A 25,242-nucleotide genomic window follows, 5' to 3' on the forward strand; every position below is an offset into this window, starting at 1 on the left:
CTTCATTCACTCTTTGCCCTGGTCTTTGTAGTTCTTTACATTAAATTAATTCACCAGAGAATCCCAGTCATAAACATTTTAATTTGTTGTTGTTGTTGTTGTTGTTGTTGTTGTTGTTGTTGTTGTTGTTGTTGTTTTAAATCGAGAGAATAAAAAAAACAATTATCGCGTCTAAGCGTGAACAGAAAACAAGCTGACGGCCAATGACCTTGCTAATTTAAACGAGCATACCGTGTGGTGTTGTTTTGCAATTGAGCTAATTGAATTCAGTTCAAAAAGCACACATCAACCACGAGGTGTTGACTATCTAATACCCGTAAACTCCATTCATGAATTCCAGGTCAATCTGAAACCAGTAAGTAGCGGGGTTTGATCGTCTGGATGAGGAAATCGGTAAATCTTATACACAATATAACAAATTAGAGCAATGAAACCGTGATAAAGACAATACCAGGAGGATAGGTTGCTTACTCTTTGGTGAAGATTGCGTTTTCTGTGTTCGGGGTTGATGGTTGCCAAGGCGACGACATTAACGATACCCGATACGTTCTCCGCAACATCCCTTGTTATACATACCTGTAACATTCATTTGAAAGAACACTGAGATTTGAAATGATCCAAATTAAGCTGAACATGTTCCCACTCTATTCCACTTGCAATGCAGACAACTGGAGCATTTCCAGATCGCCATTTAGTGTGACCTCTGAATGCCCTTTCTCACTACAGTCCCATGCACGAATATAGAGCATCGTTTAACCCCGTGCAGTGGTAACATAGTTCTCGTATCAACGCCGGCCTGAGATCTTAAGAGTGTATGTGGTTTTTGTGTCACTGCTGACAGACAAGCCCGCTCGTAGAAAGGATCTCGTCGGTTGTTTCGAGTATTACTCTTCTCACAAATAACGAGCAGTTACAACATACACAGTCACATTCATTGCAAGATGACGAGTGTTTCTTTTTATGCTAAAATATTTTATATACACTGGATTGTGATGTATCGTAAATTTGTTGAAACGTTGTCTCTGTGGCGCAATTGAAATCGATGTAACAAGTTCGCAAATGCGCACGTTCTTGAAATTACTTGTACGTACCAATAATTCATACGTATTTGCATAATTATTTCACCGTGCGAATTATGCAAAATGTATGAGGGTAACAAAATGGCGTTTTAAGTTTACGATAAATCATAATCCAAATGCAATGTAATACTTACTCAAATACTATAAAGTTATTTATATTTTATTTAAATTTCCTTGATCGTGCCCTTCTTACGAAAGGTTGTGATTATTATGTCATCGTTCTTTAAAACGTTGTACATTTAGTGATTATTAGGCATTCTAGCCGCTGAAATAGCGGCATATGTCGTCTGCGGTGTATCCACTGATATGTATGTGTCGATTGCTTGCTTGATTGATGAGGTCGCGCGCGATAACCTCTAGAAATGATAGGTGATTATGTAAAAACGCAAAGAAAATGATGATTCTAACTGAATTACGGATGTATAAAATTCCCTTCAGAACTATCGAGTTTGCGCCATACGCCTCTGACCACGCTGTTGGAAGTGTGCGTATGTTCGCGTGATTGTCGTACAAGTTTGTGAGTTGTACTGACATGCCGCGCGCTGATTTAAAGGATGTGCTTTCCGGGCCAGGAATTCGAGATATTTGTCTCATCATTGCGTGGACGGGGACAGAATCTAACAAAGTACGTTCAATCATATGTGTTCACCGGGCCACGATACGTGCCTGAATGCAGATAAGATGTGAAAAATGACCTGCGTATCTTGATGAACTACTTACAGAAGCTGGGATGTTCCTGTTTATAGCCCAGTGGTTTATATCGCTTTTAGGAGTCACCTCTGCATTGGTTAATAATGCAACAATTCCTTTTTAGACAGTGAATTGTTTGTTAAACGTTGCGGTAGGGATATTTCAGCGTGTTTGGATAACTTCCCAGTGAGTTGGTCCTTAATCACAGTTGGATTCTGAACGTTGTTTTCGCCGTTTTCGTTAAATTATCTGCAGTTTTGATAAAAACGGATCGTTTTCTATGAGCATAATAAGAGAACAAGACTGAAACACCGGGCCGAATTTACTATTTTTCTAGGTGAGTGTTCTCATGCAGGTGATATTTCCCGCGATTTTATGACATTTGTCATCAGCGTATTGTGGCTTCGGATTGCTATGTCACACAGTTGCAATAGCTCGCGCCTTGCTGATTTAGGTATGTCTGTAATCTGGCGGTATGTGTCATACAGTGGCCACTCCACCCGCTCAAATTGTTACTTAATTTGTCCCGTAATCTAACTGTTTTAACTGACGGCCGTAGCTTGGCTGTCTTTCATTTGATCCGGACGCTTGAATCGACAACCTTACTCATTGTGAGCCAGTGTATCCAGACTTTGCCATTAGTAAAACCACAGGGATCGAGTCAGTTTGTTTAGTTGTTTTAACTTTAAAGGTAAGAGAAAACGTGTTATTTTATGTAGTGTGTTATTTGGACCTTACAACTGTTGTTGACAGAGCTGAATACCGGACAGACTTTTATTCTTTAGTTAAATCATTTCCCCTCCACTTCTTCCTGTCGACAGCTCCTTCCATTCATACTATCAATTTCGTAATCTCGAAACACTAAGTAGCGGGCCTTGCTGGCGCGCCATGTGTTCTACCACATGGGGCATATCGAGCCCATACTTTAACTTTTCACCAATTATACGAGAAAACAAAATTTATCTTGACGGGAGGGAGATTTCTTCTCTCGGTGGGTCCAAATTCCATTCACTGGATACAGACAAACATGCACTTGACATCTTAAACATTAGCCTAAATTTACCGCAGCTTCACGCGCTGTACTTGCTCGTCTATATTACGTTTACGACTTTTGTCCATGTACATTTTAAGAAGCTCCGCGCTCGCGTTCAGAATTACGTAAGACGCGTATCTCAGTGTAAAGCGAAGGTAGGACGTGGTGTGGGCATGCTTTGGGTAAGTGTTGCTTAAGTATCTGAACTTATAACCTCCTCAAAATCTGATCTATAGTATGTTGGCCATTTTTCTCTTCAACGCTCAAATTGTATCATAACCGCGAACATCGTATCGCAGTCGTACAGCGCGTGTTCGAAATTCGTGTAAATAAACAATGTATTTTACACGCGTTGTACGCGTCGCATGGGACGGCTACAATGATTGGTCGTACCATTACACAGAATAGTCGACGTTGCGCTGCTTTAATAATGTAGATCATCATGCACACAGACTTCGATAATTTGTTTGATTTCTATGTCTGCCGGATAACAACAACAACAACAACATTTCTGATGCATACTTTCTCAATGCAAAAATCGTATTGTTTTTCAATCATTCTTAAAGGGGCATTTCCAGTTGAGCCTAATCTCACAAAAAAAATACTTTCTGGATTAAAATAACAATGGATAACAAAAGATAGATTAACACTGTAAACAACATAAACCATAGTGTCCCGTGATTCTTTGGTTCAATCCCTGGGCTTGGATGGTTCCCCTTTAAAAAATGACGTTATGTAACTGACATCATGTCTCGGTGCCTGTCAGATCCAATATATATATATCATCATAGCAAGTCATCCCGAATAATCAAGATTCTAAAGTCGTGATAGCACAGTCCCACTCAACCGAAAACAATAAATTATTGAAACCACGGCCATGCCAGCGCTAATTCATTGTAAAGTGATTGACTTCCCGCCGGTCCATTCCAATTTATTAACATAATTAACAAGGTTGTTAGTTATATCTTCACTGGGGTATCTATACCAAACTGCCCATTACTATCTGGTATTTGCCCGGATTGTGTTCCCTTTGCACATTTTCAAATATTAATTTTGGTCAGAAGTGGGCATACTTTGAACATGATTCTTTATAATTCGTACATAACTATCAATTAATAGATGTTGCATATTAATGAAACAATAACTGTCTTTAATCTATTGGGATTGAACACATACCAAAGTATGAGTTGACTAAAAATAATACCCCCCCCCCCCCACATGTCATTTGCAAGCTAGAGTTTCCAACTTACTAACTGGCCACCAACAAACTGTTTTGTAAACAAGCGCTACGGTAAGCTGCATTGTACATGTGATACTATACAAATAAACATAGTGATTAGTTAACTCAGCAATATCAACTCTCCGTCATGCTTTATGTGCGGTATATACATTCGTATTACAAGCGAGCAATTTAGTGATTTTATTCAGACGCGAGAAGGTACTAGTGTACTAGTTCGGTAATCTAGCCAGACATGCTGAAGAAACCGATGGGACTATATCGAAACATCCTCCTTGATTTGTCGTTTGTTAGTTGTTGATCCGGACTGTAAAAACTAGAGTATTGAGCAGTATCCATAATTTTTTAACAACACGTTCAATTTCACGGTAGCATTTTACTAAGAGGTGTTTTCCGATCGAAAAAGAAAGCATAACTAAAATTGTATTAACACGACAACAAATAAAATACAACACATGAATAATAATAAATTAAACCATGGGTTTATTCCCGATATCGGGCTTAAAACAATTTTTTTGAAGGTCTGAACATTGTTTTATTGGTTTCTCGTTGGATCACAATTCGATATAGAATGTTACCGTAATTGTACAAATACCCGTGATGTATGACTTCTTTGTTGCGCAAATCAAATTACTTGTGTACATACTGTTTACTAAATCATAACATTGTTCTATATTTAACTACAATAACAACTGTCATGTTGTGACCGACTGCATCATATTATAAACCACTGTGCCTAATCCAGGGATGTTCTATAAATTTGCACTCGCACTCATACTTGGCGCCTCTAGGTGGCGCTGTCTACACAAGTCAGATGTTTATACAGTTTATGATACACGTTCTAATCGTCTGATCAGCTGTGAAAGAATTTCTAGTAGTTTAAATCTACAGCGACAATGGTACCGATTTTTGTAAATTCTCTGTGCGTTCTTCCCAATCTACGTTTTTTTTTGTCTATTGGTGGAATAATAAATAAACGTGTCTTCATAAAAACACTGCACCAGGGTTATGACCAGTGTCCATTTAGCACAGCAACGCGTTTGACACGACGCTTTGTGTCTCTATTTCCATACCGACAAAGGCCAAACCGACCAAAGTAATACAACTTGCTATATAGTTGTCGGCCCGTGGACAAGAAATAATTGTTTTGCTAGGTAATTGTACTGAATTGTGAGCAAACCATGCGACCCAAACTGCAATAGCAACGTAGAACGAGTTGCACAATACCCAGCAATGTGCTACAAAGCTTTTTCGGCCTGTTAGTTGACTTCAAAGGAAACGGAAAATGGTTCTTTGAAGAATTCAACCGCTATTGTGAGTTTTGTATGAAGTGTGACCAAACAAGGTCTTCGTTTCCATCAGTATCTCCATCTTCGTTACCATCGCTACCTGAGTCGCCATTATCATCCTTCTTTAAAAACTCTACCGATATAGAATATGTTAATTGTCATATTTTGTCTCTTCACAAAACCAGCAATTATTTATATATATAAATATAAATATATTTAGATTCCAATCCAGTCATTCCGAATACTCTCAAGGACGGCCTATCGAATTGCTATGCAACTGCGTAGTCGTCACAGAATTCTGTGTTATCAATGATATGCTGTTTCCATGACTTCGGCATATTTCCATGGAAATACGCACGCGCAGAGCGACCTTTAAACACAACACTTCAGACCATAGATCATAGAGGCATCTAATCTAATATATTTTGGACTTGTTTAGAACCTATGGCCACACTCTATATAATTTAGCCTTCACATGTGTTTTGTGATTGTACTTAAATATTTATGTCGATTATAAATGAATCCCTTAGATAAGTGTACTGCAAATGCATTGTAAAAGTACTCTTTTTTGAACTCTTCCAATGCTTCTTTTTAGACTGCAGGTAGTCCACCTGTACCCATTATATAGGTGGACTGTCAAAACACGAATTAGGCAGGTGGACTGCCAATGTACCCATTAGACAGGTGGACTGCCAATGTACTCATTAGACAGGTGGACTGTCAAAACACGAATTAGGCAGGTGGACTACCAATGTACCCATTAGACATGTGGACTGCCAATGTACCCATTAGACAGGTGGACTGCCAATGTACTCATTAGACAGGTGGACTGCCAATGTACCCATTAGACAGGTGGACTGCCAATGTACCCATTAGACAGGTGGACTGCCAATGCACCCATTAGACAGGTGGACTGCCAATGTACCCATTAGACAGGTGGACTGCCAATGCACCCATTATATAGGTGGACTGCCAATGTACCCATTAGACAGGTGGACTGCCAATGTACCCATTAGACAGGTAGACTGCCAAAACAAGAATTAGGCAGGTGGACTACCAATTTACCCATTAGACAGGTGGACTGCCAATGTACCCATTAGACAGGTGGACTGCCAATGTACCCATTAGACAGGTGGACTGCCAATGTACCCATTAGACAGGTGGACTACCAATGTACCCATTAGACAGGTGGACTGCCAATGCACCTATTAGACAGGTGGACTACCAATGTACCCATTAGACAGGTGGACTGCCAATGTACCCATTAGACAGGTGGACTGCCAATGCACCCATTATATAGGTGGACTGCCAATGTACCCATTAGACAGGTGGACTGCCAATGTACCCATTAGACAGGTGGACTGCCAATGCACCTATTAGACAGGTGGACTACCAATGTAGCCATTAGACAGGTGGACTGCCAATGCACCCATTATACAGGTGGACTGACAATGTACCCATTAGACAGGTGGACGACCAATGTACCCATTAGACATGTGGACTGCCAATGTACCCATTATATAGGTGGACTTCCAAAGCACGAATTGGGCAGGTGGACTGCCAATGTACCCATTAGACAGGTGGACTGCCAATGTACCCATTAGACAGATGGACTGCCAATGCACCTATTAGACATGTGGACTGCCAATGTACTCATTATATAGGTGGACTGCCAAAGCACGAATTAGGCAGGTGGACTACCAATGTACCCATTAGACAGTTGGGCTGCCAATGTACCCATTATATAGGTGGACTGCCAAAGCACGAATTAGGCAGGTGGACTACCAATGTGCCCATTAGACAGGTGGACTGCCAATGCACCCATTAGACAGGTGGACTGCCAAAGCACGAATTAGGCAGGTGGACTACCAATGTACCCATTAGACAGTTGGGCTGCCAATGCACCCATTATATAGGTGTACTGCCAAAGCACGAATTAGGCAGGTGGACTACCAATGTACCCATTAGACAGGTGGTCTGTCAATGCACCCATTAGACAGTTGGACTGCCAATGCACCCATTAGACATGTGGACTGCCAATGCACCCATTAGACAGGTGGACTGCCAATGCACCCATTAGACAGGTGGACTGCCAAAGCACGAATTAGGCAGGTGGACTACCAATGTACCCATTAGACAGTTGGACTGCCAATGTACCCATTAGACAGGTGGACTGCCAATGTACCCATTGGACAGGTGGACTGCCAATGCACCTATTAGACATGTGGACTGCCAATGTACTCATTATATAGGTGGACTGCCAAAGCACGAATTAGGCAGGTGGACTACCAATGTACCCGTTAGACAGTTGGACTGCCAATGCACCCATTATATAGGTGGACTGCCAAAGCACGAATTGGGCAGGTGGACTACCAATGTACCCATTAGACAGGTGGTCTGTCAATGCACCCATTAGACAGTTGGACTGCCAATGCATCCATTAGACATGTGGACTGCCAATGCACCCATTAGACAGGTGGACTGCCAATGCACCCATTAGACAGGTGGACGGCCAAAGCACGAATTAGGCAGGTGGACTACCAATGTACCCGTTAGACAGTTGAACTGCCAATGCACCCATTATATAGGTGGACTGCCAAAGCACGAATTAGGCAGGTGGACTACCAATGTACCCATTAGACAGGTGGTCTGCCAATGCACCCATTAGACAGTTGGACTGCCAATGTACCCATTAGACAGTTGGACTGCCAATGCACCCATTATATAGGTGGACTGCCAAAGCACGAATTAGGCAGGTGGACTACCAATGTACCCATTAGACAGGTGGTCTGCCAATGCACCCATTAGACAGTTGGACTGCCAATGTACCCATTAGACAGTTGGACTGCCAATGCACCCATTATATAGGTGGACTGCCAAAGCACGAATTAGGCAGTTGGACTACCAATGTACCCATTAGACAGGTGGTCTGTCAATGCACCCATTAGACAGTTGGACTGCCAATGCACCCATTAGACATGTGGACTGCCAATGCACCCATTAGACAGGTGGACTGCCAATGCACCCATTAGACAGGTGGACTGCCAAAGCACGAGTTAGGCAGGTGGACTACCAATGTACCCATTAGACAGTTGGACTGCCAATGCACCCATTATATAGGTGGACTGCCAAAGCACGAATTAGGCAGGTGGACTACCAATGTACCCATTAGACAGGTGGTCTGCCAATGCACCCATTAGACAGTTGGACTGCCAATGTACCCATTAGACATGTGGACTGCCAATGTACCCATTATATAGATGGACTGCCAATGCACCCATTGTATTAGGTGGATTGCCAACGCACCTATAAGTTCGGCACCCATTTGACAGGTGGGCTACTAATGCATCCATTAGACAGGTGGAGTGAAAATGTGCCCATTTGACAAGTTGACTGCGATGCACCCATCTGGCAGGTGGACTGCCAATGTACCCATTAGACAAGTGGACTGCCGATGCACCCATTATACAGATGAATTGCCAATGCGCCCTTTAGATCGGTGGACTGACAATGCATCCATTTGCCAGGTGGACTATCAATACACCCATTAAACAGGCAGACTGCCAATTTACCAATTAGACAAGCGGACTGTCAAAGTTTCTCATAGAAAAGTTGGGCTGCCGATGTGTCAATGTACTTCATACAATATCGTTTTTAATTTATAATTTGTTTGTCGCCATACTTAAACGATATTGTTTCGATATAGGATAAAATACAGATTAGTTTGGATAAGACGTATTTTGCTTGGCAAATGAACAAGGATACTCGATACGAAACACTTAAGATATGGTTTCTGTCATCGCTTTTTACAACGCTGTAAACGCCGCGATGTACGCCCCCTATTTAGTTGTCGTTTTTACGCGTCGCGTAGCGGTCGTTACGGACGAGAGAGATGGTGCGGTAATACTACTCAACATAAACGTATCAGTTATCCTCCAGGTAAGACTAACTGTTCTCTGCTCCTTTGTCAAGAGGAATTAGGCGTCCCGCACATTAGCAGTCTCTTAAATATGTCGCGAGCGGGATTTCCCAATTGCACGAGTGCCCAATTTGTGGCGTACCCCAGGGACTTGTGTGACAGAGTGGCGAACATTCTGGCTGCACTGTGACAATAGTATCACCCTAGACGCACACGTCGAGCCCGATTTCAGTTTCAATTTCTCTTGTAAGGAACTTTAAATTTCGATGGGCCTTGTTTTCATTTCCGCTACTTTCATCTTGTATTACACCACTTTAAAATTTACGGACGGAGCAGATGAACGTAGTTTGAGCTGTTTATTCGTGTAAAGTCACTCGAGAATACAAAGAACTTTTACTTTATGAAGATCTGAAATATTTGCTGTAAACATCCATTTCTAAGTTCTCGTTGCTTATTTTGTTCTCGTCAGGACATTTCTTTTCGTTTGTTTTCTCTTGTAGCGCGTAGTAACGCTTATAATCATAGTTATTGTAGAGTCGATTTTGAACAACGTACTTTTACTCGGGCTTCAGAATTGCCAAGCGCAGTGTATTATGGGGGATATTTACTATTAAAAAATATCTAGAAACTTACCTTGGCTCTTAATATTAGTCTTTTCCGTACGTATTTTCGAAAAGGTTACGGATCTTAATGACTTTGTCCTATATTTTAAAATTCACCCCATTCAAGTCTAGCATTTTTACGCAGTGGGAAACAGACAAGATGTTTATTACATGCCACTTTATTGTCCATTGAGAAGAAAGGAGTGCAATATATGCTTGTTTATTGCACTATTGAGTCCCAGGTACGTTCCTCGGGGTCGCTTATTGACGATGCAAGTTTCCAAATAGACTATCAGGAGAGCTCACTTTAGTTATATGGACGGCTGTGTGTTTTTTCTAGTTGCCAAGTTTCGTGTAACGCCGACATTTCTTCGGTAATGGAGATATGCAAATGATATGGATGTTAATTCTCTTAAACGATTTGCCCGACGCTCGCCACTTAAGAGCAATTAAAAGTGGGAGACACCAGTAACTCGACTTGTAATAGGAGTACTGGCACGAAATAACGTATCATGTCGCCTCCCATACTGCGGTTAAGTGTTTCCGCCCGGATTTATGACTCATTAGCGACACTATTTAAGTAGGCTGGTGTGCCTGGAGTGTGCCAGTACCACGTAGTGACAACTTAAGGCCACACACACTGGTACGAACGTTGACGATTGAACCACCTGTTCTGAATGTACTGTGAGTATTGAGACGTTATCGTAAACAGATGATTTTGACATCACATTGTCGCGCTAATTATTTGAATATTTATGAAAACAATAAGCAAGCTTGATTTCCAGATTTATAAAACCAATTTCGTTCACTCTGCCAAATATATCGAAATACTCAATGACTTCAGGTATGACCGTATTGTGTCATGATGAATTGTATAGTAAGATATTATCCCGTTTTGCTTTTCATGGTACATTTACGTCTGTCTGTCTGTAATATATACAACTCAGATTATTGATATATTTCGTTAGTTATCTGAGTATCGCCATCTACGAATGAAGGTCAATTTGTCTATGCGTAAGTCATAGGCAATGTCATATTTTAACGGTTATCAATGTTGACTTATAAGAGGGAAGGCACAAATATCGCTGGCAATGCAGAAATAATCCACTTATACTCTGATTTGAATGTTAAACACAACCTGGCTGCATGCTGAGCCTAATTCTAAGAGTGTAAAAAGTCGATAAATGCTATAATTGATTTATCGAATCCATTTCGATGTTAAAATTGTCCCCCAAATTACAGAATATTGAATTATTTTTTGTGTGTTTAACTGTGTTGACTGTCTAAGTGATTTGATTTTTTTGTGGAGGCGGAAGTGACATATTTGAGTGACTAATTCCACAATTTATTCGGTCTAGTGATGTCACAAATCGCCGCGTTCAAGAAACAACTGTCCTTCAATGCGATTGCAACTCACGTATTTTAGCGCATTCGAGTGGCACGTAAACAAACAATATATAGAGACGGAGGGGTTGTCGGCAATCGTCCTATCATCTTTTACCGATTTTCAATGTCTTTCACATACGTGGAATACGTCGCATGGGACCCATGTGTGAACATGGCACAGAGCAACAACTGTTGGTCTTCAACATGAGTAATTTTTGGTGCGCAGACTTGTCATTGGCACTGCGTTATTAGTCACGTAATTTCCTATGTTATCATATATATTTTGTCTGTAATGTTATAATTATTCTTGTCGTGTTTTTTGACGAATACGAAGCAAAATACTAAATGTATAGAACAGCATAGCAGTGTCTGAATAAGTGTCGACTACTAGTATACTCTGAAACCTGAATAAAGAATCAATTAATTTTTAAAGAGTGGCAAAATAAAGTACTATTTACTTTCGCTTCAGTGTATTATCATGTGTCATTAGTTAAATCTCACCGGGTTACTGGATTTTTCAATTTTAGTGTGCTGTTATCAACAAACGTTATCTGAACTCGCAAGTTTTTTTAGGCCGATCTACATAATAATCGTTTCCATGCAATTACTCGTTATCGTAGTTCATTGTCATACACCACAGCGCGGTGGCAATAGAAAATATCGACCACCCACAGAAATTACTCAATTCGCGAAGGTACCGACAATCGTAGCCGCATTTACCGTTTGTTGATTGTAAAGAATGTTACTAAGCGGATATCTTGAAACAACCTCAAGTGAACGGCGGAGACTTTCTCGGGTGAAGACACACGTATGGCCGGCAACTCACTGACAATTTTACTTTTAACAGGTTTTCTGAGCTTTTTGCTCATTACTTTTTTCAAGTCAATAGAATGTACACCTCGTAGCATCAACGTGCAATACAAATAGTAGGGCGATAGTTACTTTTCTCCGTCGCCTTTAGTACATTAGTTACGCTGTATCCGTCAATGTTTTCCATGCGGAGTGGCTTACACCGAGTAAAAATGCCGTAGTTGTACCAATGTGAACTTTTGCTTACGTGGAGGGAAAGTTTCACATCTAAGTATTGTAATTTCTTCCGTGGGAATAAATGACAGCATGTTCGAATATTGTAAGATCGAATCACTTTCCACTTACGTAACTCGTACAATTTATTCCACAACATATCACGATGTTGAAAAAGGTCACATTTTAATTCAGAGGTATTTTCTGTGGTAGATATCAACAGTGTAATGAATTGAAATATACTAGTACTTCTAAAACGCGCTCCGCTTGCACTGCGAAGCGTCAAGGTAAAGTTGTTTATTAAGCATCCCGTATTGTGTGTGAAATGAACCGTGGTTTATTGAAACTAACAACTTCATCAATGTCGGTTTCATTGGCCTTTGTTTAACTTTGAGGCGATCTTTCCGTCACTTATTGGTCACTTTATTTCGCTGCATACTTCTATTAGTGCAAAGCAAAACAAACAACGGTCCCTCTTGTCCAAACTTATATACCATACACGTTCTTCCGCTTGAATTATATTACCATCGAGTCGTCTATACTCGAAAGCCGTTCGGTGTGGACATAAATTTCATTGACTGAACCAACGATCATAAATACTAGACCACTTGTTGTTTTTTTCTTTTCTTAAAATACAAAGTACAGAAAGTACTTTGTGTGAACCGGATAATTCTGGCAGGCTTTAAAATGTGCCATATTGGTGCGAATAAAACACAAAAGCTGAAGGTTATCGGGGTGCAATACTTCGCCAGAGTTTGCACTCCATGTTTTCTATTTGTCCTGTGTCTGAGTTAAGTCCGGCACACCTGGGGTCCGCAAACACGGCGACTTGCGCCACCTATGGCGGAAGCTAAAACGCTCTTAGATCACCGTGATCTTGTTTTTATTCATGTCTTTGCGTAGGATGGTTTGGGATTGCCTGTGGCTAGGACATAACTCTGGTGTGACGCACATACCGTAATTATACGAATAATAGTCATGCTGCTTGCCTGCTTGCTCGCACTCACTGGCAGCATTTCTATACATAAAGACAGAGACAAACGAACACGGTCAGAGTTGTAAATGTTCTTTAGCTGGTCTACCCACCAAGTGTGTTAATTTTCCAAGGATTGTCTATATTAAAGCTTTGCACCTACTTCACTATAGGTATTGTCTACATACCTTTGCTGACTCACCCACCCTCTCTCTTTATGCCCGATCTTTTCTATTCGTTTAACGTAGCTTCATACAAAGTACTAAAACTATGTTTATAAACCGCTGGCCACCACGATGACGACGCTTGGGATACGGGATTCTATGTGACATTTGCGGTGAATTAGCGTTTCTGTATTCTTGATTTCTTTCTGGAACTTTCAGCCTATCCGTGTAATAACACGACGACACTCAAGTGGTGGTTATTGTTTTACCTTTTCCAGTCGAGCGTGTCGCTATCGGACACGTCACTCACATTTATTGCCGTTGCCGAGGGTGTCGCTGACAATATGTGTTCACGGTAGAGTGGTACTGAGATTCAAAGCCAATCTGAAGTTCTGGCGAGAGAGTGAAAACAGAGATTTTGCTCCCTTTATTTTGTAAAGCTTGGTGTGTTTTGCTAAGAAGTTAATTTTTGTCCCGTGTGTCTTTGTCATGGTAATGCCCCTACTACTCGTATATCATGGTCGGTTCGATTCGCCAAGCTTTTCTCCCGTACTGAGTACTGTGTTGTCAACACAGCCACACTACGCTTTGTCCACGCATTACTGGGGCCACCTATGTACACTTCACGATTTCGAAGCGGTGCCAGCGTGAAATAGGGTCCACAAGGGGCACACGCAAAACGAAGATTTTTTTCACATTAATGCCCCCGATTGCGGTAAGGATTTCATGTTATCCATCAGGTCGATGAGCGGGTGTCAGTTTTCTTTAATATCAGAATTTTAGGTGTCATTTATGTCTCTTTTAGTCTTTCTGCCACCCGTGATGCCATACCTTGAAGGAATACCATGCCATATCAACACGCCACGCTTGTTTTCAGTGAGCCCAGCGTATTAATTGATCCTAACTTTCTTTATTACAGGTGACGCTGTCGTTGACGACTTATTCGTGGCTAAATTGTGAACATTTCACCAACGGATCCTAGAGGCTTTGGACATACGAGACGACAGTCGAGTCACTTGAAACTATCTATACAACTTCGGACAAGTTGCGGGGGACGGCAGTTTGCCTCAGGTTGCTGATAACAACAAGAACTCCTTAGTAATCGACGGTTGCCTGACGCCAGCATAGTGTAATTTGTACGGAGGCACGCGAATACGTAATACTGTGCTGCCAATGTGATTCTTATACAAGGCGGCATTACAATGTAAAGAAATAGAACGAAGTCTGATCGAAGTTACCGCTCAGTTCGCACAGGAGTGCCAGCAAATCTACGAATTACTGCCACCGCGTGACAAAAAACAAACTATTTTTATAAGATGGTTTGCCCGAAAATGTGGAGGACATTTTCACTTCTTAAAATTACTATTGTATGCTGTGTGTGTTTTCTGCTTGTAACCCGTACGGTTTGGGCCCATCAGCCCGGTAGTCGGCGCCTTCTGAATGTAATTCGAGGGGACGATGGAGTGGAGCAGGCTGAAGAACTGTTGATCTCACTGTCGGCAGCTGAGGTATGTTAGTTCCGTATAAGTCAAATATTTTTGTCTACTTTAGGCTTACTTTGACACGAGGATTGACACTTGAACTTCAAGTGCGGCCGCTAGGATCATGACACTGTCACCCAGGGGTGACACGCCGTGTCTATTTACTCGACACGTTCAATGAAGTTCGTGTTACGAAAAATGTTGTCCAGTGTTTTCGTTTAAATAAATCCGGGTTTGTTTTATGAAAACAATTGTATTGATCTTGTCCCCTAATCACAGACATTCTTTGTGCGCCGTGTGTTGGCATTTTGAGAATGGGCAGTGGGTTGACTAGAGTCTCCAGAATGTGGCAGTTTGGAAAAGGAGGGTCATAGCGATGTTAAATGGCAGATAATCACCTTCGATTGTTGTGGCCGACTGGTAACGGTTAAATAAAACAGTCAGTTAGATTGACCTTTGTAACCAAACCAGCTGTTCCGTATTTCGTACCCATGGCGTCGACTGAACGGTATTGGAGCGCATGGACCTATGCACCATGTAGGTCCATGATTAGAGTAACATTAGGTTTTATCATAGTTTTATCGCGGAATTTGGTTTCAACCGCATAGTTCGTGAATGACACAAGTGATAGATAGATAGATAACCCGAGTTAGTTCTTTAAAGACAACGTCATTAGAAAATACGTCTAATATTCCTCGAACAGGCGTTGAATACGCACTCACAGAACACTTACAAGTAGTGATTCCGGAATCTGGGTAAAACTAACTGCTTTAGGTGTACTGTGTAGCCACAAATATTTGTTTGTTTGGTTTCCACGGAAACCACTTGTTGCCATGGTTTCAACTGAAAATACTCGACTATCCCCATGATAAGTTCTATTCTAAATTCAAGTATGTTTTATATTTCATGTAAAAATCGTGTATATAAGATCGTCACCATAAACATCCCCAGTATGGTCGACCTTACATTAAAATTAGACTAGTTATCGATGGTCTTAGTTTCCAGTTTACTGTGTTTTATTTAGAATATTAGTCGACGAGAATCATGTTATTCCGTGTATTGTGAAAAAAACACTGACCCGTGTTCTAATACTGAATCACCACCACGCCTATAGCATACGCATTGTACCTTGAAAAGCCAATTGATACTTATTAATGAACTCTATGTTTAGTGGTTAAAACCAAACGCATCTTTGACTGTTTGCCACGATGCATATTAGCTAGCGGCGCGGCTTTGTCACCATCATCCCCGACCTCCACCCCATTTTACTTGTATTTCTTGGGTACCATTGTGATAAAAAATCAGACCACTAAAAGAACAGTCTGGAAGCCTTACGTATACGGAGCTCTGACTGTTCGTCGGCCTGATTAGTATGGCAATCTGAATTACAATTGTGTGTTTTTTCTTCTTTATTAGATGTACATGCAGTCTTATGGATACATGCCGAAATACAACGAAGATAACGGCCTATGGGAGTACATTGACTGGGATTCGCCTGCCATGCGACCATCGAAAGTGGAGAGCATTTCGCCTTCAATATTAAAAACTATTTTTAAGAATACCGTAGCTCCCAACACTGTTCCCATGAAAGAATCATTTGACGACACCCTCAACAGGATAGAAAAACATGATTTTTCACTGCCTAAAGAAAACAAGTACTTCGAGCAAGGACTCATAGAATTTCAACGACGAAATAACTTGAAAGTTACCGGTAAATTAGACGAAAGAACTGCAACAATGATGCGGAAACCACGATGTGGTGTTCCCGACAATGAACAACTGATAATTTTAGGAAAACACAGCGACGACGGCGACGAGAATACGACGGCGACGACGACGACACTGACGTCAGAATTTGGAAGTGATAACAGCACATTAAACGGAACGTCGATATTCTCAACATCGGTAAGCAACCGCACATATATAGAAGATGATGAATTTACGACCAATTCCACTGAATACAACATCACTGATGTAAACACGACGATTGGATATAATACAACATTCACCAACGGCACTACCGCCGCCAACGTCAGTACAGTGTCGACGACGGCCACCACCACCACGGCGAACACCACGGATACGACACCAACACCAGGTAGTAATGACTCCCATCAAATGGACATCCAGAAACCGAGCCGACGGAAGCGGTATGTCAGACGGTTTCACTCAGCTGGACGTGAAAAACGAGGTACATCGGACAGCAGCTCCAACAATGAAGATCGTCACACCATTTCCCTCATCAATAAGCCCGTTCTTGTTTGGCGACTTGGTCAGGATGAAGCCGGGTATGAACCTACTAGAGGATTGTCATTCCAAGAACGCAGAGAAGTAATCTATACCGCTTTTCGCATATTTGACGAAGTTTTACCTATAGACTTCATAGAAAGCGTGTCTGGTCAAGGAGATGTCAACGATGTCGATATTCTAATTACATTCAACGGAGCCGGCAGTAAGTATCCAATTTGTCATGACTATCGCTGTGTATCGACCAATATTATTGACACTCTGACAGTATAATCTTGACTTGCCATAATATCAGCGATCTATGTTTGTCTGTAGAATCTTAACTTAGTTTAATATCTAAGATAATGGTGTGAGTTTAAATGGCGATATTTGCGCGAACAAAATTCGTGTAAACAAACAATGGATTTTACACACATCGTATGCGTCGCATGGGACCCATTCAAATATCAATTCATAAGTTGCTTTCCGCCAACAATAAATAACTGATAATAATCGGGGATGGGTGTTGCCAACTATTCGGACATCGCCATCGTGTTATATGATTCCACTGTAACAACACTGGCACAATTAATACTGGTTGAAAACAATCGCGATAGACCGGACGCAATTGCAATTGTTGTAAAGCAAGTTTTTACGTTTTTACAAATGTACAAATTAAATTCAGCTAAAAGTTTACATTTAGCGAATCTCATCACTTAAAGAATTAAACACGCAAGTTGTCCGCGCATGCGTCGGCCTATGTGACGCCTGCGCATGTGCGAGCCTATACGACGTTTACGCACATCCGTCCTGATGACGTCTGTGCGTATCGTCCTAGGCGGCGTCTGCGCATGTCAGTCGAGATGAAGACTGTTAATGTCGTTCTAGACGGCATCTGCGCATGTCAACGGAAATGACTTCTGTGTCCGTCGTCCTAGACGGCGTCTGCGCATGTCAACAGAAATGACGTCTGTGCATGTCGTCCTCGACAGCGTATACGCATGTCAGTAGAGAAGACGTTTGCGCTGGCATGTCGACCTAGATGAGATATGCGAATGTCAGACAAGATGGCGTCTGACATTCTTATATCAAAGTATATCATCATGCTTGCGAAAGGTCGCTGACTAACCTTTTTAAAAACTTCTGGGATTTATGTATGTACTGACCTTTCCCGATACTACCGACTTTTTTTGAAATGTGGGATTGTGTTAAAAATAGTATTCTAAAAAAATAAAACTTAAAAACAAAACAAAACAATACTAATATTTTCTTCTGGGGCATTTTCTTCTGATTGTCCATCTAGATAACTAAAGGTAGCGAAAACACGAGTTCACTTTCACCAGGAATGCTTTCTGTTGTAAATGCGTTAAAGTTGTTTACACACGGATAGAAATACCATCTGAGATATCTAGGCAAAGACGTAAATAGCTCATGAAACACGAACAGAACGAGGACAAAAACAAGAATTCACCTTTCATGGTGACCATTCAGACTGCTAACCTGCTCTGTGAGCTCACTTACTTTGATGTCTTAATCGTAGCATTTGTCCACCCCCTTGTACGTAGTTACCTTTTAAAATCACACCATCGAATACTGCCGTTTTTCCAATGCTGTGTTACTTGCAGGTAACAACCCGTGCATCGCAATGCCATAGGAACCATTTCAGTAGTTGTATGGATTGTTATCCGAATTTAACGAACGCACATACAATTGTCAACATAGTCAAAATAAAAAAAAACTATTTTTAATTAATGATATTTCAGTAAAAAAAAGTTTCAGTATTGTAATTATTTTACGTCTTTAAGGTAGTTGTGATATTACTCGAGAAACGTTGTCATTTGACTGTTCTTTGATAGCATGATTAGAGAAAGCGTACTTCGGTTCAGATGATGAATTGTTGGTGGAAGTGTGGATGTTTACTCCATTCCCTTTGCTGTTTGTCTTTGAACGCTAATCCCCGAATTAATTCTATTCTATAATAATCACCGATCCGTATTTGACGTAAATATAAATATTTGTGAACGATAGGCTGGTAAATGATAGTATGGTGTGTCATGATATGTTCATAGTCATTGCTGACATAACTTACAGTGGTATTTGTTTTGTCTCATTTCAGTTCCACACTCTACTTGCCAGGTGGTATTCTACTTCTACGACAACGCCATATCGCATTCCTGGACGCTTACCCAGGGCTCTACGGGAGAAATACACTTCAACGGCGAGTTTACGTTTTTGAAATTGGGACAAATGGCTAACATGAACCAGTATCACCCATTCGGCCCGAGAGGTCCAGTACACTTACTTAGCGTTGCCGTGCACGAGATTGGTCATGTACTTGGCTTACCACATGTTGATGAGTCCGAAAGAATATCTGTTATGAACCATGTCTATCATGGATGGACCATGTCAGACTCAAGTAGTGGGGAACTATCTCGCGAAGATAGGGACGCAATTCAAGATTTGTATGGTGAGTTAGGGGATTATTCGAGAAAACTTTACAGCATTATGTTTTGCAGGAAAATGACACATCGTCGGAGAAACGTGGCTTCTTTGCGAAATTGAGCGACACCGTGGAGTGAAGTGATAACAAACAATATGATGGATAATAAGAAGCTTATTTTTTGAAGAATCAACTTAAGGACTAATATTTCAAGGAAAATCCTAGTTTGTACATGATTACATCTTCCTTGGCAATAATTAGTTCAGAAAGCTTAAAGCGGGAGGGTCGTCACCTGCGCACGCGCCGGAATTGAGTCCCAAGCGACGATAACAACACACGCTAAAAATGCGAAGGCTCATGGGTCATGGCCATCTGACGCATGCGCAGGTAACGACACCCCCGCTTTAAGCTTTGTAGCTGAGTGCCACGTTGTATGACAATACCATGGCTAGTATTCAACTCAAATTCAAATATTTAATCCCCCATGTCTTATATTTTTACAGGAGAATGTCAAGTACAGATTGACACGGCCTTCGACTTCATTCATATTGGTAGTCGCGGACAGGTCGTCTTCACTACTTACCTCTTTCAAGACAGACACCATTGGGTATACTTTAACTCAGGCGATCGTCCCAGTTATGGATACCCCAAACCCAATTCTAACTCGGACTGGGCTGGCATACTAGATGACGTCAATAACCTCGATGCAGCCGTTCAACTATTCATAACTGGTACCACTAATCAGACGTACTTCTTTCACGGTGAGCAAATACAAACATACATGTAAAATTCTATGTGGACAATGTGTGTACATCGTCGTGTAATTACGTCATACATGATCGCATTGCATCATGGGAAACTGATTTTTTACTTTAATTAACGAGAAGCAAATATAAACAAACATACATGTATATGATTATCGATAATGTGTTTACATCGTTATATAATTACGTTATTTGTTTTTTGGAGATCGCATTGTATAATGTGAAGACATATGCTTTCTTGTAGGTACGACATATACCAACTACACAGGCTCTACCGTAACCACGCGACGGATATCTGATGGATTTCCTTCCCTCCCGGGTTCTTCTCACAGTATACCAAATAATGTTGATGCCGCTTATTTCGATTTTTCTGACAATGCGATCTACTTTTTCAAGGCACAAATGGTAAGCAATTGCACCTTGTATCAGCCTTACCGGGAATGTCGTGGTTTCACAGAATGTAGCCTTATTTACACTACATTTAACCACTTGTATTTTTTTTTTTTAAACAAACAAACAATGATCCGTCGCTTGTAAACCATGATGTAATAACAAGAATTCATCTTGGCTTCGAGTATATTATTATATTATTTTTTTCCAGGTGTATGCCTTCGATGTCGCTAGATGGGGATGTTGTAAGCCTGCTCCGAAGACAGGTCGGATCCTGAACGCCTATCGGTATTCGTTGCCACCTTCTATCGACGTTGCATATCCCTCGCTATCATCGTCAAGTGTATTTTTCGTCAAAGGATTGGACGTCTTCGAAAGCACTTGGAATCCGTTTCTAACTAGTAGCGGTAATGTTCCCCACTCTGTCGTTCCTGTCGGCAAGTTCCATAACAATTGGCGAGATGTATGCAACGTGGGTGAACTCAGCATGCAAGGTTCTGTCGTCTGAGTTGACCGATGTATGGCTGTCCTGATCTCTATTTACATACTGTGTCGAGCTTAGTAGGCAGGTACAACCGTGATTATACCCTAATACCGCCGCCGTCATATAATGAGACGATTTATCTTCTTTTGTCAAACTCTTTTGTTTCGCACAACTTGCATAGTCATGGAATGTCCCCGGTCGCGGGAACGATTGATTGGAAGCGTAAAAGTCGATAACTCTCGAAGGAAAGGGTAGAGTTTTTCTTATTCTTCAAAAACGGTATGTCGGTGTGCCAGTTGGGAGTGCTGTATTAAGAGCAACTATGGAAGAACGTCTACTAACTAAAAAAAAACATTGTCGATCACGTGACCATAATGAACAGTATCTAGCAAGAAACGATAAATTAAAATAAAAAATAAGTTCAGGTCGAGAAGGTGGCTAGGTCACGTGTGGGCTAGGTCACGTGTAGAGTATAAGCTAACCTCATTGACTCAGGGATACCTACCGGTTTTTGCTACGTAATTTATGATAATTATTTATGAACTATTTTGCTTCGATGAATGTCGAAGGACAATTTTGTTGTTGTTGAGAACCCAAAGATTCTATGCTGCTTGACGTGTGAATATATAACTATATAAAAATGACGCGTTTACAATTGGTAGAAAATACTCAAGGTGCATCCGGAATAAGATTAAAAATCAGTTGTTTTGATTTGTGTCATATGAGAAACTGATATCCCACGTGCGAGAAAAAATAATTGCACGCTGCTTGGCATCATGGGTAACAGAAATGTTTAGCTCTGTAAATAAAGCGCAGCATGTATGCAGAATGACTATTTTTTATACACAAATAGTCAATTTAATAGAAGTGATCCGTTGTTTTTTTTTCTATTCGCATTGGTGCGAATATTTATGATGTAATATTATTGGTGATCTGTATTTGTCTAACTGTCGGCTTCTTGTCGTGTGTGGTTTCAGTGTAGATGTCGTCTGCCGTTTCAGTGTAAATGTCGCCTGTAGGTTCAGCATATATGTCGTCTGCCGTTTTAATGTAAATATCGTCTGCGGTTCTAGTGTAGATTCCAGTATAGAAGTATTCTTAGATTGTTGTACTATGTTGATATTTGCGGCATTACTGAGCAATGGCCGCCAAAATACCATTTAATAAGTTTGAATAAGGTTACCAAGAAGGGTCGTTATTTATGAGGCTAGATCGAAAACAAATTTCAAAAATAAAAATTTGCGTAACATGAGATATATGATCGGAACGAGTTTCGGAGGATTAATGGCTAATTTATCCAGTAAAACAATCAATCTGCCTTAAAACGTTGCCTAACAACCACAGAAGCGGTGTTAGTCTACCCAGTTTGACGTAGACGTAGACAAATGAACATTTTTTCCCCAAATGAACAGAATTCACTGCCATTAACTAACAGCCGCATAAATTAATTTTATAATGACATAAAACATTGACAGACAGAGTAGTCAGCATATGCTTATGAACTGAAAATGATCGTATTGGTCATGTTGAATTATCATTCAGTGTTGTAAACCGATATACATAATTGACGAATTTCGACGCCCTTCTACAAGGTCTGCGGTGATAATTTAATAATTATGACGTAGCAGACAGGGACGTATACATCGAGAGGAATCCCCCTCTACGTATATTGCTATTCGAAATGTGTGTGTGTGTGTTTTTGGACAAAGTAACAGCATTGCAATTGTTATTTCATATATATTGTCTGCGGCTTACATATATAAATGAACTGAACATTATCTCTTTCGAAAATGTGTGTACTCGTTTACCCACCGTTGGGACCCGAGTACCCGCGTTTGACATACCACTTATTGTCAGACGTAGCAACTTGTCTGGCGCATGATTTTTGTGTTAAGACAAAATAGAAATTGTGTGGTATTTTTTTTTTCAAATTGGGAACCTTTTAAAAGTTACTTGACCGGCTGGAGGTTTTTCACATCCGGGTATTTTCCCATGTGACTTCAGTGGTGAGCGAGAAAGACACATTTTTTTGTAATTTATTTGAATAAGTTTAACGTACTGCTGACCAATCCCAACCCTAAGTATTGCCCAATGTTGACTTTCGACAAGGATGTGAGCATCCGCTTCTAAGCGACAATGTTGATTGGCAGAGTTGATGATTCGATTTTGGCGTTTACAAAATGTATTTTTAGTGTTTATAAAAATTGACAAATGGTGCGAAAAGATATAACTCCAGACTCAGTAAATGAAATGTATTAAGTGAAATGCCGTATGATTATTATAATTACACGTGATAAATTAACATATTATATTATATTATATTATATTACAAAAATTAAGTGAAAGAGTTACGTTGATGATATATTGTAAAATTTACGTTATTTAAGTACAAACTTCTAAACTGCATATTTTAACAAACAGTGTTGACAAAAAACATGTAAATATGATTTCTTAACACCGCTTTTGACGTTAACTCACTCTATATCTGGCAGTACAACTGCAAATTTCTTTCAGTGTTTAAGCGAAATGAGATGTACTATATTCAAAACAAAGTTTGAAGTTGTTGTCTTACTTTTTTATTTTTTTATATTTTTGTGACAAATGCAAGTTATTGTTGCTCTGTGCTGTAGTCCAGCTTATGCATAATATATGTTGCATGCCTGTGTGTGTTTTTATGTTATTAGACCTGTTATTTTTTGTTTCGGAAACGTCGGTGGAGCCGCATCAAAAGCCATCCTATTTAATTAAAGGGCGGTGGTCGTCGTGCATTGCGTGTTCGCAGTGCGTACATGCATTGTGTACGTCGCTATGCGCCCCATGTCGAACAGGACGCGGCGAGACGACCACCTTCCTTTAACATGTAGACGTTTTTTGATGATGATGGTTTCAGTTTAGGGTTAAACCATTGATTTGGATGGAGTGGCAAGGATAAAAATACGATGTTCGTGTATAGCTTATACCAGATAAACCATATCCTTACCACCCCTCACACTATAATGGCACACCCCTTATACATATATCTCTGAAATATATTACTGTTAATGTGTGGTCACATGACCGTTGACGTCATGGTTTCGAACTTGTCATTACGGTGACGTACCAACTACTTATTTTCTTTCGATTAAATTCTTGTTTAAATGCAGTCCATGACATCGGGTGCCAACTTCTTGACACCGCATTGACTTCGTCATGACACCGCATTGACCTGGTCATGACACCGCATTGACCTCGTCATGACACCGCATTGACCTCGTCATGACACCGCGTTGACCTCGACAAGAATGGCTTACACAGCTTAGAAACATAAGCGCCATGCTATATTGAGTTTATATTTTATTGATATTGTTATATTTAAGATTTTGCTTTTTTTTAAAACACAATATGACTATGTTTGGATTTATTTTGGTGGATCCTTTGTTTTGTTCTGGTACTATGCAGTGTATTTATGTGTTTCTGTGAAAAGGATGACATGCAATGTATGTGGGTCATCCGTCTGTAACACCAATCAATATGAATAAATAAACATGCGAGTAAAATACTAAACTTATTTCTTGTCGTCTTAATATGTGTTATGTGTGGAACCTGATCTAATAGCACGCTCGTGTGTTAAAGGGTGGCGATCGTCGCACTGCGCATGTGCGAAATTTGTGTTGATAAACATTGATTTTCCCACAATCGAATGCGCTTTTCTAATGGAAATCACGTTTAAGTATGAGGTTTAACCTGGGCGTGACTTGCATTAATTACCACCGGTGACTCCTTCGATACCTTCTAATCACCTGAAAAATACCCAATTAAAGCTTAGTAACGTCTCAGTTTGTACTCGTTGATCTGTACAACAGTCAAAGTCGCCATCTTTGTTTACATGAGACCCACACATCTCGCGCATGCGTGGAGCGACGACTACCATCCATTAAGGTAGAAGCCTATTAACAATTGTTGAGAGTTGGTTATAAATCACATGACAATGTTCATTGGTTTATTATGTAAAATCAAGAAGCTATTGTCCCATGGCACCATGAAAAAGCATTCTTTTGTGTGTTCCAGTGATATATTTTGACA

General features: G+C 40.5%; 1 protein-coding gene across 2 annotated transcripts in view; it reads left to right on the plus strand.

Annotated features, from left to right (window-relative positions):
* The window catches only part of LOC144341579 (matrix metalloproteinase-21-like), a 39,331-nt gene extending 14,608 nt beyond the window's left edge, over window positions 1–24,723 (plus strand). Inside the window, exons 1-7 of one of the 2 annotated variants that reach the window (XM_085504434.1) lie at window positions 10,460–10,533; window positions 14,315–14,903; window positions 16,293–17,328; window positions 19,219–19,569; window positions 20,046–20,303; window positions 20,551–20,711; window positions 20,908–24,723. In XM_085504434.1, coding sequence (XP_085360560.1) covers window positions 14,712–14,903; window positions 16,293–17,328; window positions 19,219–19,569; window positions 20,046–20,303; window positions 20,551–20,711; window positions 20,908–21,204 — 2,295 coding nt within the window. In that variant the 5' untranslated portion in view covers window positions 10,460–10,533; window positions 14,315–14,711 and the 3' untranslated portion in view covers window positions 21,205–24,723. Of the gene's footprint in view, window positions 1–10,459; window positions 10,534–14,314; window positions 14,904–16,292; window positions 17,329–19,218; window positions 19,570–20,045; window positions 20,304–20,550; window positions 20,712–20,907 lie in introns of those variants that run through there. The other variant, XM_078008582.2, reaches the window with a different exon arrangement.
* Window positions 24,724–25,242: the final 519 nt, after the last annotated feature.

The sequence above is a fragment of the Saccoglossus kowalevskii genome, chromosome 10 (assembly GCF_978046115.1).
Source record: "Saccoglossus kowalevskii chromosome 10, keSacKowa6.1, whole genome shotgun sequence".
Lineage (NCBI taxonomy): Eukaryota > Metazoa > Hemichordata > Enteropneusta > Harrimaniidae > Saccoglossus > Saccoglossus kowalevskii.